Below are 19,434 nucleotides of genomic sequence, written 5' to 3' on the forward strand. Positions count from 1 at the left end.
AACAGTACTCAGTCTGACAGTTATTGCATACACAATACTTTGGAAATCAGGGAGCATTTGGACAGGACAGTCGCCAATTGAACGGAGTCAGTGACTGCAGGTCGCAGTTGGTCCACCGTGGGAAATGGGATTGATGGGCTGAATGGCCGTTCTCTCATCCCTTGCTTTCTCTGATTCCGTTCTGCAGAGCCACCGCGTAAAACCCACACTCTGTGGATGAGAGTCTACAAAGGGTTAAACAAAAATCACAACACAAACACATGGGTGGCAGCTGTGGGGTCCTGATTTGTTTCATGCAGCCCGGGAGCCCAACTGACTGCATCACTCATCGAGTGTGGCATCATGGTGACTGGCGGCACACTAACCAGACCCGGCACAGCAGTCCGTGCCTTTGCTGCCTTCTCTGAATGCTGTGCTGTATCTGATTTGGGGTCGTGTTCTTCCCAGGTTTCTTGAATGAATTAGTCATCAGAGCATCCACTTTGGTTCTGTTGTACATTCCTATTTTTCTGCGGTTTGCCTTAGAAATGTGCTAACTGCTTTCAGCTGGACATCCCAATCCCATATCCTGCCTATTGTCAGGGCATAAACTGTTACAATAGAGATACTGTTCCAGGAGTTTAATTCATATTCCATGCAGGAGAGGGTGGGGAGTTTGTGCTCTTCAAGGTGTGGTGATGACAGCACTAGGGAATGAAAGTTCTTGCTCTTAGAATTTTAGAATCAAAGATTGATACGGCACCGAATGGGGCCAGCTAAAACGTTTCAGATTATGAGGGGCTTAACAGGGTAGATGCAGAGAGGATGTTTCCCCTAATAGGGAATCTAGAACTAGGGGGCATAATTTCAGAATAAGGAGTCGAACATTTAAAACAGAGATAAGGAGAAATTTCTTCTCTCAGAGTGTCATGAATCTTTGGAATTCTCTGCCCCAGAGAGCTGTGGAAGCTGGGTCAAAGAATATATTTAAGGTGGGGATAGACAGACTTTTGAATGATAAGGGAGTAAAGGGTTTATGGGGAGTGGGCAGGGAAGTGAAGTTGAGGCCAAGGTCAGATCAGGCATGATCTTATTGAATGCCGGAACAGGCTCGAGGGGTCAAATGGCCTTCTCCTGCTCCTATTTCTTACATTCTTATCTTCTTATGTCAGTCCATTGTGCCTATGGCGGCTCTTTGAAGAAGCTATCTAATAACTGAACTTGCACATCCTGGTATCATTCCAGTTAATCTCTTCTGCACCCTCTCTAAGGCCTTGACATTCTTCCTAAAGTGTGGTGCCCAGAATTGAACACAGAACTCCAGCTGAGGCCTAACCAGTGTTTTATAAAAGGTTTAGCATAACTTGCTTTTGTGCTTTATTCCTTTATTAATAAAGCCAAGGATACTGTATGTTTTTTCAGCAGCCCTCTCAATGCGTCCTGCCACCTTCAAAGATTTGTGCACTCCAGGTCTCTCTGTTCCTGCACCGCAATAAAATTGTATCATAAAGTTTATATTGCCTCTCCTCATTCTTCCTACCAAAATGTATCACTTCATATTCTCTGTGTTAAATTTCATCTGCCATGTGTCAGCCCATTTCTCCAGTCCGTCTACGTCCTCCTAAAGTCTGTTACTATCCTCCTCACTGTTTACTACATTTCTGAGTTTCATGTCCTCTGTAAATTTTGAAATTATGCCCTGTATACCCAAGTCTAGATCATTAATATATATCAAAAAGAGCAGTGATCCTGATATTGACCATCGGAGAACACCACTGTATACTTCCCTCCAATCTGAAAAACAACTGTTCACCACTACGCTCTGCTTTCTGTCTCTTAGCCAATTCCGTATCCACACTGCCACTGCCCCTGTCCCTTTCATCCCATGGGCTTTCATTTTGCGAACAAGTCTGCGAACAAATATAAAAAGGAGGCAAAAACAAAAGACAGAAAGGAGATGAGGAAAAGTGGAGGGCAGAGAAACCCAAGGCAAAGAACAAAAAGGGCCATTGTACAGCAAAATTCTAAAAGGACAGAGGGTGTTAAAAAAACAAGCCTAAAGGCTTTGTGTCTTAATGCAAGGAGTATCCGCAATAAGGTGGATGAATTAACTGTGCAAATAGATGTTAACAAATATGATGTGATTGGGATTACGGAGACGTGGCTCCAGGATGAGCAGGGCTGGGAACTCAACATCCAGGGGTATTCAACATTCAGGAAGGATAGAATAAAAGGAAAAGGAGGTGGGGTAGCATTGCTGGTTAAGGAGGAGATTAAGGCAATAGTTAGGAAGGACATTAGCTTGGATGATGTGGAATCTATATGGGTAGAGCTGCAGAACACCAAAGGGCAAAAAACGTTAGTGGGAGTTGTGTACAGACCTCCAAACAGTAGTAGTGATGTTGGGGAGGGCATCAAACAGGAAATTAGGGGTGCGTGCAATAAAGGTGCAGCAGTTATAATGGGTGACTTTAATATGCACATAGATTGGGCTAACCAAACTGGAAGCAATACGGTGGAGGAGGATTTTCTGGAGTGCATAAGGGATGGTTTTTTAGACCAATATGTCGAGGAACCAACTAGGGGGGAGGCCATCTTAGACTGGGTGTTATGTAATGAGAAAGGATTAATTAGCAATCTCGTTGTGCGAGGCCCCTTGGGGAAGAGTGACCATAATATGGTGGAATTCTGCATTAGGATGGAGAATGAAACAGTTAATTCAGAGACCATGGTCCAGAACTTAAAGAAGGCTAACTTTGAAGGTATGAGGCGTGAATTGGCTGAGATGGATTGGCGAATGATACTTAAGGGGTTGACTGTGGATGGGCAATGGCAGACATTTAGAGACCGCATGGATGAACTACAACAATTGTACATTCCTGTCTGGCATAGAAATAAAAAAGGGAAGGTGGCTCAACCGTGGCTATCAAGGGAAATCAGGGATAGTATTAAAGCCAAGGAAGTGGCATACAAATTGGCCAGAAATAGCAGCGAACCTGGGGACTGGGAGAAATTTAGAACTCAGCAGAGGAGGACAAAGGGTTTGATTAGGGCAGGGAAAATGGAGTATGAGAAGAAGCTTGCAGGGAACATTAAGACGGATTGCAAAAGTTTCTATAGATATGTAAAGAGAAAAAGGTTAGTAAAGACAAACGTAGGTCCCCTGCAGTCAGAATCAGGGGAAGTCATAACGGGGAACAAAGAAATGGCGGACCAATTGAACAAGTACTTTGGTTCGGTATTCACGAAGGAGGACACGAACAACCTTCCGGTTATAAAAGGGGTCGGGGGGTCTAGTAAGGAGGAGGAACTGAGGGAAATCCTTATTAGCCGGGAAATTGTGTTGGGGAAATTGATGGGATTGAAGGCCGATAAATCCCCAGGGCCTGATGGACTGCATCCCAGAGTACTTAAGGAGGTGGCCTTGGAAATAGTGGATGCGTTGACAGTCATTTTCCAACATTCCATTGACTCTGGATCAGTTCCTATGGAGTGGAGGGTAGCCAATGTAACCCCACTTTTTAAAAAAGGAGGGAGAGAGAAAACAGGGAATTATAGACCGGTCAGCCTGACATCGGTAGTGGGTAAAATGATGGAATCAATTATTAAGGATGTCATAGCAGTGCATTTGGAAAGAGGTGACATGATAGGTCCAAGTCAGCATGGATTTGTGAAAGGGAAATCATGCTTGACAAATCTTCTGGAATTTTTTGAGGATGTTTCCAGTAGAGTGGATAAGGGAGAACCAGTTGATGTGGTATATTTGGACTTTCAGAAGGCGTTCGACAAGGTCCCACACAAGAGATTGATGTGCAAAGTTAGAGCACATGGGATTGGGGGTAGTGTACTGACATGGATTGAGAACTGGTTGTCAGACAGGAAGCAAAGAGTAGGAGTAAATGGGTACTTTTCAGAATGGCAGGCAGTGACTAGTGGGGTACCGCAGGGTTCTGTGCTGGGGCCCCAGCTGTTTACACTGTACATTAATGATTTAGATGAGGGGATTGAGTGTAGTATCTCCAAGTTTGCGGATGACACTAAGTTGGGTGGCAGTGTGAGCTGCGAGGAGGATGCTGTGAGGCTGCAGAGCGACTTGGATAGGTTAGGTGAATGGGCAAATGCATGGCAGATGAAGTATAATGTGGATAAATGTGAGGTTATCCACTTTGGTGGTAAAAACAGAGAGACAGACTATTATCTGAATGGTGACAGATTAGGAAAAGGGGAGGTGCAAAGAGACCTGGGTGTCATGGTACATCAGTCATTGAAGGTTGGCATGCAGGTGCAGCAGGCGGTTAAGAAAGCAAATGGCATGTTGGCCTTCATAGCAAGGGGATTTGAGTACAGGGGCAGGGAGGTGTTGCTACAGTTGTACAGGGCATTGGTGAGGCCACACCTGGAGTATTGTGTACAGTTTTGGTCTCCTAACCTGAGGAAGGACATTCTTGCTATTGAGGGAGTGCAGCGAAGGTTCACCAGACTGATTCCCGGGATGGCGGGACTGACCTATCAAGAAAGACTGGATCAACTGGGCTTGTATTCACTGGAGTTCAGAAGAATGAGAGGGGACCTCATAGAAACATATAAAATTCTGACGGGGTTAGACAGGTTAGATGCAGGAAGAATGTTCCCAATGTTGGGGAAGTCCAGAACCAGGGGTCACAGTCTAAGGATAAGGGGTAAGCCATTTAGGACCGAGATGCGGAGGAACTTCTTCACCCAGAGAGTGGTGAACCTGTGGAATTCTCTACCACAGAAAGTTGTTGAGGCCAATTCACTAAATATATTCAAAAAGGAGTTAGATGAGGTCCTTACTGCTAGGGGGATCAAGGGGTATGGCGAGAAAGCAGGAATGGGGTACTGAAGTTGAATGTTCAGCCATGAACTCATTGAATGGCGGTGCAGGCTAGAAGGGCCGAATGGCCTACTCCTGCACCTATTTTCTATGTTTCTATGTTTCTATGTTTATGGCACTTTGTCAAACGTCTTTTAGAAGTCTTTGGCCGGGAAATATAACGGAAGAAAATAGACGCGGGCACCGCAATGCAAGATATGCCCACACCCTTTCTAAAAGCGCAGGCAGCACGTCAATTTGGTGCTGCCACCTAATTTAAAAGATTTCGACGCACAGCCTAGCGACTGCTATGCTGCTGACAGGCTGTGTGCTCAGCTAGAGGCCCAAGGTTGCATTGCTGGAGCGACACTGCCTTTCGTTATAGCTGTTCGTTTTCAAAGCAGTCTCCGGTTCCTAAATGTGAACTGCCTTCTGCACGTAAGAAATGCTAAAAGTGCTTCAGTGCTAACACAAATGACTCAACAGGCCAGGGAGAGGGCAACCAGGGTCTCCCACGCAGCATTTGAGCTTTGTGCAAGGGGTCAATACTGGAAGAATGGTCCTCTAACTACAGGAGCCAGGAGGACCTCCAGAAAGTGCAATGTGAGACCAGATCGCCGAGGCCATCACTGCCAACAGTGTCACCCACAGGACCAGGCTCCAGTGCCCAAAGAAGTTTCATAACCTCAGAAGAGTGGTCAAGGTCAGTGAATGCATCTTGAAAAGCCACCTCCTACGAACTGCATCACTAGCCTCACACACTGCTCAATGCACGATCTACCGCTCCCCCCATCACTCACCTACCACCAGCCTCTACCAAACACAAGGCACACCTCACATTCCTCACATTCCTCACTTCACCTCACCCCCTTGGAGGAGACGGCGCTGGCCATTCTTGGCAGGGGCATGGCTGAGCCCTTGGCCAGCGGCGGGGCTGAAAGAATACAAGATGTTGGTATCCTCATGCGTTATCTTCCTTCGCATATCCCACTTCCCCCTCATCCCACAATATCTTCTGATGTACAAGCTGCACATGGTGTAAGCATGCACCTCTTGCTTTCCCGCACCTCCCCTCACTGCAACTTAACCCTTGTTCCTTCCTCATTTCACACATCTAAGAAATCCAGCCTGGTCCAGCCAGTGGTTGACCAAAACGAGAGAGAAGAGAGTGAAGAAGAAGAAGAATACCATTACTTGATTTGCCACTCTCAGCCATCAGCTCCTTGAGGTCATCCTGCAAGGCCATCTACAGTGTCCCCCACTGAAAGTCTTCCACCAACTGTGCTGCAGCCACTGGGGTAGTACTGCGTAGGAGCACTAGAATAGGCAAAGCCACACTGAAGTCAGTCATTAAGGGAATGCACAAGGGTGATTAATTGTTTTTTGAATGTAATATTGGATGCATATATGGATAAAATTGGATTGGAAAGTTTGCTTTGTGGTGGCTTTTATTTCAGCAATGTGGCCAAGAGGACGCTGTGATGGTCAGTAACAGAGCGAAGGTGTGGGTCAAATATTAAAAGGGGAATTGGGGGTCAAGGTCACTGATACCGCAAATGGATGATTCAATCCCAGATATCCCGGCCAGAAAGGGGGTGTCAGAGTGCCTCTTTCCTTCTGCTTCCTCTTCTTCTGCTTCTTCCTCTCCCCTTTGTGAGCAGCTTTCCTGCCTCTGCTTCATCTCCATGTGACGATGCAGCCCAAGGGGGTGGAGAGGGGGAGCGGGGGATGGGGACAGCACAGGCAACGGCAGCGCTAACGACGTCCCCAAAATGGCAGCTGCTCTGTTCCACGCTGGAAGTGGGAGGAAGCAAGGCGGGTGCCATTTGTTCAGCAACACCAGTCTTAATGGTCGGTGCTACACCTCCGACTTGCGGGGCCTGTATACACAACATCAACATCACTACCCTCATCAGTGCTCTCCGTTACTTCATCAAATAACTCAATCACGATATTCAAACACTATATGCCTTTAATAAATCCATGCTGACCTTCATTCATTAATCCATACTTTTCCTAAAACCAATTAACGTTGTCCCGGATTAATTGACTCTAAAGCTTTCCCCATTACTAACAATAAATGGACTGTAGTTGACCAGTTTATCCACTCACCTTTTTTAATTAGATGTGTAACATTTACAATTGTCCAGTCCTCTGGCAGAAATCCCATATATAAGAAGGATTTGAAGATTGTAGCCAGAGCCTTCGCAATTTCCACCCTTATTTCTCTCACTAACCTAGGATGCATCCCATCTGGACCGGGTGACTTTTCTACTTTGAGGACTGCCAACCTTTTAAGTACCTCATCCTTATCTATTTTTATCCTATCCAATTTCTCTACTACCTCCCCCTTTACTGCTACATTAGCAGCATCCTCTTCTCTCGTGAAGACAGATGCAAAGTACTCATTTAATATCTCAACCATTCACAAGAAGATCTCCTTTTTGGTCCCCAATTAGCCTTACCCTTCCTTTGACTCCCCTTTTACTACTTATAAATTTATAAAAGACCTTTGGGTTCCTATTATGTTAGCCACTAATCTAATCTTATACTCTTTCTTTGCCCCTCTGCTTCCCTTTGTCAGATCTCCTCTGTACTTTCTGTATTTGGCTTGGTTCTCTACTGAATTATGAATCTTACATTTGTCATAAGCCTCCTTTTTCAGTCTCATTTAATCTCTCTATCTTTAGTCACCCAGGGAGCTCTAGCTTTAGATGCCGTTCCTTTCCCTCTCGTGGCAATGTGACTACTCTGTACCCAAACCATGTCCTCTTTGGAGGCCTTCCATTTGCTCATTTACTGCTTTGCCTACCAATTTTTGATTCCAATCCACCTGGGCCAGATCTCTTTTCAACTCCCTGAAGTTAGCCTTCCTTCAGTTAAGCATTTTTATGCTGGTTTACTTCTTGTCCTTTTCCATTAACTATTCTAAACCTCGGAGGTCGAACTCCAAGCCATCGTCAACACCTTCAACAAGGTGTATGAGAGTATGGGCCTTACACTAAATATCCGTAAGACAGAGCTCCTCTACCAACCTGCCCCCCCGCCACACAGCACTGCCACCCCGGTTATCAAAATCCATGACGAGGCCTTGGACAACGTAGACCATTTTCCATACCTCAGGAGTCTACTGTCAACAAGGGCAGACAGCGACGACGAAGTCTAACACCGCTTTCAGTGTGCCAGTACAGACTTTGGTCGCCTGAGGAAGAGAGTGTTTGAAGACCAGGACCTCAAACCCAGCACCAAGCTCATGGTCTACAGAGCACTGGTGATACCTGCCCTCCTAAATGGCTCAGAGACATGGACTATGTACAACAGGCACCTCAAAACACTGGAGAAGTACCACTAATGCTGCCTCCGCAAGATCCTGCAAATCCATTGGCAGGATAGGCACATCAATGTCAGTGTCTTCACTCAGGCCAATATCCCCAGCATCGAAGCACTGACCATGCTCGATCAGCTCCATTGGACGGGCCACATTGTCCGCATGCCTGACACGAGACTCCCAAAGCAAGCGCTCTACTCGGAGCTCCGACACGGTAAGCGAGCCCCAGGTAGACAGAGGATACGCTTCAAGGGCACCCTCAAAGCCTCCTTAAAAAAATGTAACATCCCCACGGACACCTGGGAATCCCTGGCCCAAGACCACTTGGAAAGAGCTGAACACCTCGAGTCTCTTCGCCAAGAGCAAGCTGAAGACAAGCGTCGATAGCGAAAGGAGCGTGTGGCAACCCAGGCCCCATCCACCTGTTCTTTCAACCACCATTTGCCCCACCTGTGACAGAGACTGTAGGTCCCGCATTGGACTCTTCAGTCACCTGAGAACTCATTTCTAGTGTGGAAGCAAGTCATCCTCGACTCCGAGGGGCCGCCTACGATGATGATGATCTAAACCTGATGCTATTATAATCACTGTTCTGCAAATGCTCCCCCACTGAAACATGACCCACCTGCCCTTCATTCCCCAGAACTGGATCCTGCACTGTTCCTTCCTTTTGGGCTGGATAAGAAGTTCTCTTGTACACATTTCAGCAATTCCTCCTCCTCGTTTCCCTTTACGCTGTTACTATCCCAGTCTATATAAGGATAATTGAAGTCTCCTATTATCACTACCCTGTAATTCTTGTATCGTTCAGTAATTTGCCTGCAAATTTACTCCTTTATCTCCTTCCCACTATTTTGTGGCCTATAGTCTACACCCAGTTGTGTAATAGCTCCTCTATTGTTCCTTAATTCTAACAAAATGGATTCTATCTTTGACCCCTCAACGACATCATCCCTCGCCAGTGTTATAATAGTTTATTTGATCAACACTGCCACACCTCTCCTTTATTTCCCCTTCCCTATCTTTCCTGAATACCTTGTAGCCAGGAATATTAAGTTCCCAATCCTCCCCTTCTTTGAGCTAGGTCTCTGTTATTGCCACTATAACGTAGTCCTATTTCTCTACTTGTGCCTGTTATCTCACCAATCTTATTTATCACGCTGTGTTTTTATGCACATGTACTCGAAACCCATCTTAGACTGCCTCGAATTTCCTCCCTGTCTGATCCCTCCTATTTCTGAACTACTCTTTATTCTTTGCTGTTTGTCTCTCCCAGTCCTCTGTGCACTTTGTTGCCCCTCTCTCATGTTTCATCCTGGTGCCCAGCCAAATTAATTAAAACTCTCCACCACAGCACTAGCTAAGCTACCCACAAGGACATTGGCCCCAGCTCTGTTGAGGTGCAACCCGTCCACCTTTGAACAGGTGCCTCTTGGCCCAGAATTGGTCCCAGTGATCCTTCCCTCCTGCAACATTTCTCCAGCCACATGTTAAGCTGCTTTAGCCTACTATTCCTATACTCACTCGATTGTGGCACTGGGAGTAATCCACAGATTGCAGCTTTTGAGGTCATGCTCTTTAATTTCCTCCTGAGCTCCTGAAACTCTGACTGCAGGATCCCAACCCTTTTCCTTCCTATGTCATTAGTTTCAACGTGGCCATGTCTGTTTTCCATCGCCCCCGCAAAATGTTCTGCACTCTCTCACTGATGTCTTTACCCTGGCGCCAGGGAGACAACACACCATGCGGGACTCACGTCGGCGATTGACAAGCGAATCCCCTATGATCGCTGCAGTGTGCCGTGTCCGCCTGTGCAGTCAGTTGCCGTGGATGTGCTTTGGACTGCACTCCCCTGAGGTGTCGTCGCCCTCGCCAGTCGTCAGCACTGGAAACAAGTCTGAGAGTGCCGCACGACGGAAGATTCCTGCACTGCCTGCTTCTTCCTACCCTGCTGGATGCTCACCCACTTACTGTCCTCCTGAACTCTCTGTAGCTGCGGGGTGACCACCTCCTGGGACGTGCACTCCAGGAAATTCTCACCCATCTGTATCTTGCAGTGACTCCTGAGCCTGAGTTCGAGCAGCTGGAGTCATTTGCTGCAGACTTTCTTAATACCCACAGCCAGCTTCAGACCTGCCCCCAGTAGTGAAATACAGTGCTAAGCTCCCTCTACACTGCCTCAAGAATGTGCCTTAACCCTTCTACACACATTCGACACACTGAGGTTTCTCACATCATGCACCTCAGTCACCTCTCGGAGTGAATCGTCCAATGAATTCCAAGTTATGGCCACTCGTTGCACTTTGGTGGAGTCCACTCGAGCCCAGACCAAATCTAATTTTAGTCAGTGCCCTTAGCAGTTATCAAGAGAGTGGAGAATTGTCTTCAAATAGATTGTAGTTGTTGATGTGCTCAATATGTGCGCATACTAGGTCCATCCAGTCGTCTTGGTTAATCCTTGCCACTGAACCAAGACCTAGCTCTGTCAAGCCCGTGTGGTGGCTGGTGTGCATGTTAAAAATATCCATGCACAGGCATCTTCCACTCTTCAACATGTAGTTTGCGACCTGGAATATCCTTCTTTGAAATACCTGTGAACTCATCCCTTTTTGGTGTGGAAACAAGTCATCCTTGATACGAGGGACTGCCTAAGAAGGAGTTATACACAACATAAGTGCAGGTGTTACCACGATAAACTTGCTGATGCCTTGTTTCCCTATCCTTCAGTAATGGCTGAAGGACATTTCCATTGCATTGCTATCTATAGCCCACCTCAGTGAGAGAAGCCACAGGAGTGTAAGTTGTCACCTTGAGGAGAAGATTCCCTCTGAGGACTTGTTGTCATAAAAACATTCTTTTCTAATTTGCTGTGCGCAAATTGGTTGTCATGTTTCCTACATTACAACAGTGACTAAGCGCTTTGTTACGTCCAGTGGTCGCGAAAAGCCCAATATATATGTAGATCTTACTTTTTTTAATGCATTTACATGCTGTTACATCGGAGGAAATCTCCCCTGTGTTTTGGAGGACATTGGAGTGAGGTTTAATCTGCCTACTTGATAAATAGGGGGACACATTTATTTAGCTACCTTCATTGAATAAGGAAAATGCTTACTTCACTGTCTCTGACCATATCACTCACAAACTTCTTTCCATGTCCTTTAACAATCTCCAAATCACTGCCAGCAACCCTGCAGAGCTGCTAGTTGGCATCATAATGGTGCCAAGAGAGAGGCGGTCACAATATGAGAGGCAGACATCAAGAACGAAAAACATACAATACAGAGAAGGAAAAGATAGACACACAAAGGAAGAATGAGTCAGGAAGTGATCGGCAAACGCAGAGATACAAAAAAAAAACCCCAATAGAAAGTGTAACTATATTTACACAAAGGGGTAGATCTAGACTTTGTGTAAAACGGGCGATAGTGAGTCGGCAGACCATTTTACTTCTCTCAATGACTTCAATGAAAATACAAATCAAGAGAAATGTAAAATGGGCTGCTGACTCAGTCACCCATTTGACACCATCGTCGAGAGCTGTCCCATAGAGAAAAAGAATGGAAGACAACAGAAAGTCAGAGAGCGAGAAATAAAGATGCAAGAAGAGAAATAGTAACAGAAACAAAATGTTTTAAAAATTCATATGGGTGATCAACACATGAGCTTTCTGCCAATGGACAATATTTACCGACCAGTACTGATCCTATCTGAATGGTTAACACAATTGTACTTAATCCCTTAATAGAAACAGAGTTAACGTTTCGGGTCTACGACTCTTGGTCAGAACTGGAAAAAGTTGGAGACGTCCCAGAACTTTGCCTCTGTCCCAGTGGCTGTATTTTTTTAAACATAGGTTAGCATTGCATTAAAATAAAAAGAGGAATCTTGTGCTACTGCATTTAAATGTGGGAATAATGCAGGTCAGAAAATATACCGAGTCGTCCATGTCTTTGAGAGATGGTAAGCAAATTGCTCTTGAAGTGTTTGACAGTGTTGCATTTCAACCAGTCACCAGAATGAGTGCGAAAAAATATAACTGACTGACATTGCTGATTTTCCATTATATTTCTTGGAGGGGACAACCTTGTCTATGCTGACTGTCTCATGGCCCAGCTGGGATAGGGAACTGCTGAGTGGAAAACCCATATTCGACCAGTTTGTTTCAGTGGACTAGTGGGACGACATCTTCTTTTATATTTAAAAGCAAATTGAAAGACTTGGGGTTTTGCAACAATCCGAAAGATTCATGGCCACTTTTACTGACAACAAGGAGGCAATTTTAACCCCCAAAAAGTGTGGGTCAGGTGGGAAGTTAAAATGTAAAACATTTCAAACTCAAACCCAACCCGCCTCGAGCCCACCCACTTCCAGATTTAACCGAGGTGGGACCCATGACCGGGGGGGGGGGGGGGGGGAGCGGGGGGGGTTCTGCTGGTGCCCAAACCACTTTCAGGAGGTGGGTCCCTCATTTCAACATTTTAATGAGGCTGCATGCCTAAGATTTTTTCTCTGTTCCAGCTGTAACACTGGCCAGCTGGGTTTCCCAGGCCTCTGGAAACCCGGCAGCTGAAGGGAGGTGAGGATTGCTGCATGGAACAAGTAAGTGCCTTTCTGGCACTGCTCATGGGCCTGGAGGAACAGAGTTGCTTCCCTCGGCCCACCAAGCTACATAAGAACATAAGAAATAGGAACAGGAGAAGGTCATACGGCCCCTCGAGCCTGCTCCGCCATTCAACATGATCATGGCTGATCCGATCATGGAATCAGCTCCACTTCCCTGCCCGCTCCCCATAACCCCTTATCCCCATATTGGTTAAGAAACTGTCTATCTCTGTCTATCTTTATTCAATGTTCCAGCTTCCACAGTTCTCTGAGGCAGCGAATTCCACAGATCCACAACCCTCTGAGAGAAGAAATTTCTCCTCATCTCTATTTTAAATGGGTGGCCCCTTATTCTAAGATTATGCCCTCTAGTTCTAATCTCCCCTATCAGTGGAAACATCATCTCTGCATTCACCTTGTCAAGCCCCCTCATAATCGTATACGTTTCGATAAGATCACCTCTCATTCTTCTGAATTCCATTGAGTAGAGGCCCAACCTACTCAACCTTTCCTCAGAAGTCAATCCCCTCATCTCTGGAATTAACCTTGTGAACCTTCTCTGAACTGCCTCCAAAGTAAGTATATCCTTTCGTAAATATGGCAACCAAAACTGCACGCATTATTGCAGGTGTGGCCTCACCAATACCCTGAACAACTGTAGCAAGACTTCCCTGCTTTTATACTCCATTCCCTTTGCAATAAAGGCCAAGGTTCCATTGGCCTTCCTGATCACTAGCTGTACCTGCATACTAACCTTTTGTGTTTCATGCACAAGTACCCCCAGGTCCTGCTGTACTGCAGCACTTTGCAATCTTTCTCCATTTAAATAATAACTTGCTCTTTGATTTTTTTTCTGCCAAAGTGCATGACTTCACATTTTCTAACATTATACTCCATCTGCCAAATTTTTGCCCACTCACTTAGCCTGTCTATGTCCTTTTGCAGATTTTTTGTGTCCTCCTCACACATTGCTTTTCCTCCCATCTTTGTATCGTCAGCAAACTTGGCTACGTTACACTCAGTCCCTTCTTCCAAGTTATTAATATAGATTGTAAATAGTTGGGGTCCCAGCACTGATCCCTGCGGCACCCCTCTGGTTACTGATTGCCTTGTTAAACTTCCCAGCGATCAGAAGCGCCCACGGTACAATGCCCTCCCCATGTCCTCCTTATTCCACGATCTTCTCCCTGCACCCCCCCCCCCCCCATGTCCACCACAGCCCCCACCGCACCTCCACCCGCGATTTCCTACAAGGCCCCCCGTGCGTTCTCCTCTCCGGTCCCCCCTGCAATCTTCTTCCCTCTGCCCCGATCTCTCCGCCACCACCAACCAACACCCCCCTACCCCACCCCTCCGGCAATCTCCAAAATGATGATCAAGACCTACCGTTAAACCTGTTCTTCAGGATTCCCGACTGCTAAACTGTCGCCCCCACACCCACCTCACATCCCGTAATAACCAGGGCGAATGTGACCCCTCTTCCCGCCCCCACTATGCTGAGCTAGCAATCTCATCCTGATCACTGAGTGGGTGACACAAAGCAAAGGGAGAATCAGCCTGGGCTGATGACGTGTACCCAATAGGATCACTATTGAGGAGACATTGACGGAGGTACCCATCCCCATCCCCCTCCCTTGAGGCTGGTGCATGGGGCACAGACAGTGAAACAAGAATGCAATAAACAGAGTGCGAAAAGCAATCACAAGATTCAATTTTATTTCAAAGCTGAGATGCAAGACACATTGCCATTATTAATATCACAAGTCATACAATCAATACACAAACTAAATATATACATATCTCAATGCAAAAACAAATGTACAGAAAAAAAATACAAATAAAATTAAATAATACCAATGAAAGCATTTAATACCTTCAGAACCCGCCAACCCAACACCTTCAGAACCCTCCTCCCAACAACACTTTTCACACTATTTTATATAAATGCTGCCCAGGTAATATCTGACTTAAATAGCTTTACATTTACACTTTGTAAATGAGGTCATACAGTAAGCTGAAGCTGTTCACTGCATAGGTTAAATGGCCTCTGACCTATGACCTAGTGTAACCTTTTGAAGACTATGGTAACATTTTTGTAACCTGGTTACAATTGTCAGGTTTATTAAACCATGAATTCAAAAAATAAAAAGCCCAGGGCCAGCATGGAGATTTTAAAGATTCTAACTGAGAATTGGAAATCCTCACTGATTGTAACCTGACAGAAGCTCTGTGCGTTTTAGAAAGAGGTGCAAAGTAAATGAGAAAGAAATGCCACTGAACTGCCAAGGCTCCTTCGACAGCACCTCCCAAACCCGTGACCTGTACCACCTAGAGGGACAAGGGCAGCAGACGCATGGGAACACCACCACCTCCAGGTTCCTCTCCAAGTCACACACCATGCCGACTTGGAAATATATCGCTGTTCTTTCATTGTCGCTGGGTCAAAATCCTGGAACTCCCTCCCTCACAGCACTGTGGGAGTACCTTCACCACACGGACTGCAGCGGTTCAAGAAGTCAGCTCAACACCACCATCTCGAGGGCAAATAGGGATAGACAATAAATGCCAGCCTAGCCAGCGATGCCCATATCCCCAGAATGAATTAAAAAAAACAAGTTAACAATGCTTCAAACAACCCCCTCCTCAACATTTCTTTAGCAATGCCCTCAACTCCGACCTCAGACTTATGGGGAACTATGTGTATCTACTTATGGCCATTTGGAGTTACGTTGAGCCTATCCCCAAACTCATTTCATATAGCACCCTTACAGCCATAGGCACACCCATGGAAGGGGTGTGGCCCTGCCCCCTTTGTTTTGATATGTTCTTTCCCTCTCTTCAAATCCTAAAATTTCCTGATGCCCCTCCCACTACTCCCATTCTTTGTATCTGATCATGCCTCTGCTTACAGCCATTGGAGTCCATTGATCTGGGATAGATTCCAGATCCATAGGGATGGGCAATAAATGCCGCACTTGTCAGTACCGCCATATCCAGAGAGTGAATTAAAGAAAAGTTCCAACTCAAATCCCAGGGGTGAAAGGTCAATGCTTTAATTGACAACGTCAACCCACCTCTCAGTCTACAGATGCTCTTGCATTTAGTTACAATGGTTTCGTACTTGGCAGGAAATCTTTCTTTCCAGTGACTCTGCAAATTGTTAATAATGGACGTTACAGCGCCTAGCCATGATTTCAGTTATGCGGTGTGAGTTCCCACACTTAAATGTATTCAGAATATCGATAATACATACGCATAGACGCACGCACATACAAGAAAACATGATCAACATGATGAAATTACTGACCATTCTTGTATTTTCACTTCCTTACTAAGGACACAACAATAACTTGCATTTATATATCGCCTTTAACATATTAAAATGTCCCAAAACATACGCTATGATATTTTTGCTGGATTTGGAGGTAACACACCTTCTTCTTCCATCACCAATCAGAAGGAAACAAATATTGATTGAAGCAGTTCACCTGAGTTGAAAAGGATTTGCACCAGAATATCTGGGTCATGAGATGATTTCCTTCCCCCGCCCCCCCCCTCCATTAATATTAAAAGTTTCTCACTTTTTGTTTCTTTTTATATTTTTGGTCAATGTGTTTATCAAGCTGCCAAATGTCAATCACGGGAACTCTTTTTTTTCTAGCACTCTATATCGTCAACATTGAGCACTTCAGAACAAGTAAAGCCGTGCTTAAATATAAAGTAATTTTGATTTGAACAAAAAATTTTACCCACTACCCAACCATTCCCAACCAGCCATCCTTGAGTGAGATCACTAATTTGATGTCTTTCATGGCAAATTAGTGGCATTTTTATGCTGTGCACTTATACTTACTGGGTACTGGATTGGGGCTGGCCAAATTAATCTCACACGGGGCTATTGCAAGCTGCCAGACTTCCACCCACCAATCCAGGCTACATTCACATCGAGGCCCCATAGCTTAAAGGTCAACGTTCCAACCCACTGAGGCACTGTGGCTATTTTGTACTCTGGCAATATGCGTTAACTTTCTTTGCTGCTTATTTAAGCAACCACTGCCATTATTGTGTTACAATAAAATCAGGGTTGTAAAATTAAATCAGGTAATTCAGCAATTGGAGAAGAACTTGAAGAATATTTTTGAATTTAGCAGATTCAATGATAGCGTTTCAAAATCTGGTGCAGTTAAATCACAAACAGAAGCCAGGACAGCATAAACATTAACAGGAAGATACACCAGTGCTGATTTTACAAATTCCGCTACTGATGGCGTGTCTCGCTTGCAGCACATGGTTTTCCATAGTCAGGAAGTAACACGCCCGAGATTCCCCAATAACAGCGGTCAGAGGCGAGCCTCCCACCATCAGTAACATCGTCCCCCGTAAACAATCCAAACTGACTGAGTCAGGTTTGAGTGGGAAACTCTGGTGAGTTTCTTGAAACAATATTTTAAGAGATTCAACAAACAGTATCAAAGAGAAGAACTATCATTAGCAGTATCTGGCTTCCATATGAACACAAGGGTTCAGGTGGAGGATGCAAGATTTTGCCTTTCATCCTTCAGTTTGCAGAATTTATATTTGTGGCATAAACTTGTGCGGCTATACAGCAATGTTTAGGCTTTTTTTTATTATACCAATTTTCTTTTCCAATTTTCTTCCATCTACACCTCCCTGAAGCTGCAGACTCCCTGTTGGAGATTGGCTACACTGGATACTGGGGCCAACAGTACTTTGCCCAAGTCATCAGTTTTCATTGTGAGCTTTGACAATTAACATTGGCCGGGACATTATAGCGGAGCCTGATCCTGACCTTGACGTCCCACTTCCAGTAGGTGTCACTGGGTGGCGATTGGGAACATTGGCCAGTTTTACCTGGCCCCAGACCGGCATCCCTACCTTCAATTGTGATGCTTCCAACCATCACCACATGTTGGGATCTGTTCGCTTTGTGAAGACCAAGGATTGAATGTGCATGGCTCAGCCGCTCACTGGGTAAACCCAATGAGCCATTGGGGAAACCTTACTGCCAGGTTTAGCTTTTCAATCGTTTGTTGTTTTACTGCAATAGCCTAGAGTTTGCAAAGGTTCCTATCTTGTATGGATTTTCCAAATAGTGGTTGATATGGTTAAGATGCTTTCTGTATTTGCATTTGAACAGCCACTTAGCCAATCTAACCCTAACTAAACGCCTAGTGTGATGGTTTAAGCCTATTGTCGCTGCTTCTCTCTAATGCAGTAGGAATGGTTTGTGGTATTCTTCATTGCCAACAAACTCGTTAGATCCTTAGGCCCATGAGCAGCTGACCAGCTCATATGATGCTTAATAACCAGATATAAATCCATCATTTTCAGAAAGTACAGTCAGTTGGGAATTAAGAGCTCTCCTCTAATCCCATGTGTTTCAAACATGGACTCATTGGAAATCACTCCAAGTTGTGGGCGGGGGCGGGGGGGAAGAGGAGAGATGAGAGAACTACATATCTACCCTCAGCCAAATATGGCGGCGTTCCATTAGTTCAGAGATTGTATTGCAAGCAAAGCCTTTAATTCACTGGAGTCCAAAGGTTTTTTTTGAAAGGTTTGGAGTTTGGAGAACCTACTTTGGTCGAGTGTCTGTGCCGTGTGGACCCAGTACTGCTAGGTGCTGCGGGGTGATCGCAGGAACTTGGCGTGTGGTTTGTTTTTGTTCCTCCTGCCTCCTGCTGGCGGCTTGTTTCTCCTGCTGGGCTCCGCGCTGCGGAGATTCTTGCCCAGCCGCAACTTGTTCCTTTTCTTCTTGAAGTCTTTCTGCCAGACCTGCTCACAGTAGAAGTCCATCTTGGAGGGGTAATTGATGAGGGTCATGATGTTCTTGTACCAGGGCTGAGTGCCGTGGCTGGGGCCCAGAAGGGAGCGGTCTTTCACGGGCCCAGCTGAGCGGCCGTCGCCTTCATGCAGGTTCACCACCTGGTCCGCGGTGACCACGTGGAGACGCAGCTCCAGCAGTGTCCAGCGGAAGCCATGGTCCTCAATTTGGCAATGGTAGACACCGGCATCCCGGCGATCTATCTGGCGAATCAGCAGCCCTTGCTCTATTGGAATGATCTGCTCCCCAAAGGTAACCTATGAGCAAACATTACATTGAACCCATCCAGTGTCAAACATTTCATTGTGAACTATACATACTCATTGGGAGCGAGGTTATGTGTGTCATGCGGCTGATATACTAGTTTTGTGAGTGGGTGGGGGGGGGGGGGGGGGCGGGCTGATGAGTAAATTGTAGATATTTTCAACCTTCTCCTTTATCAGGTCTCACTGTTCATAAGAACATAAGAAATAGGAGCAGGAGTTGGCCATTTGGCCCCTCGAGCTTGTTCCGCCATTCAATAAGATCATGGCTGATCTGATCTTGGCCTCAACTCCACTTTCCTGCTCGCTCCCCATAACCCTTGACTCCCATCATGTGGCATTCCTTGGCAGAAATTCAACAAGCGACCCACCTCCAGACATTTACTAATCTAGGTCTACAACAGAGGACCAGAGTGACATCCAATCACACCACCTCAGATTCTATTGCCCCTCTCACTGCGGAAGCACCTGATGACACCACAGGTGGGATAGGAAGCTCAGTGCCTGGGTCATTCGTACTCAGTCACCACACGGCACAGTTATTTACTATGAATTTAAGTAACTAGAGACTGTTCAACAA

At 45.7% G+C, this 19,434-nt stretch overlaps 2 protein-coding genes across 3 annotated transcripts in view; one reads left to right on the top strand and one right to left on the bottom strand.

Moving 5' to 3' along the window:
* zmynd10 (zinc finger, MYND-type containing 10) overlaps nt 1-19,434 on the top strand; it is a 296,351-nt gene that overhangs the window by 14,216 nt on the left and 262,701 nt on the right. The gene's annotated exons all lie outside the window — the stretch shown is intronic.
* The window catches only part of sema3h (sema domain, immunoglobulin domain (Ig), short basic domain, secreted, (semaphorin) 3H), a 190,378-nt gene continuing 185,398 nt past the window's right edge, over nt 14,455-19,434 (bottom strand). For both annotated transcript variants that reach the window (XM_070895738.1, XM_070895737.1), the window contains exon 17: nt 14,455-18,848. In XM_070895738.1, coding sequence (XP_070751839.1) covers nt 18,384-18,848 — 465 coding nt within the window. In that variant the 3' untranslated portion in view covers nt 14,455-18,383. The remainder of the gene's footprint in view (nt 18,849-19,434) is intronic.

This window comes from Pristiophorus japonicus, chromosome 12, assembly GCF_044704955.1.
Source record: "Pristiophorus japonicus isolate sPriJap1 chromosome 12, sPriJap1.hap1, whole genome shotgun sequence".
NCBI lineage: Eukaryota > Metazoa > Chordata > Chondrichthyes > Pristiophoridae > Pristiophorus > Pristiophorus japonicus.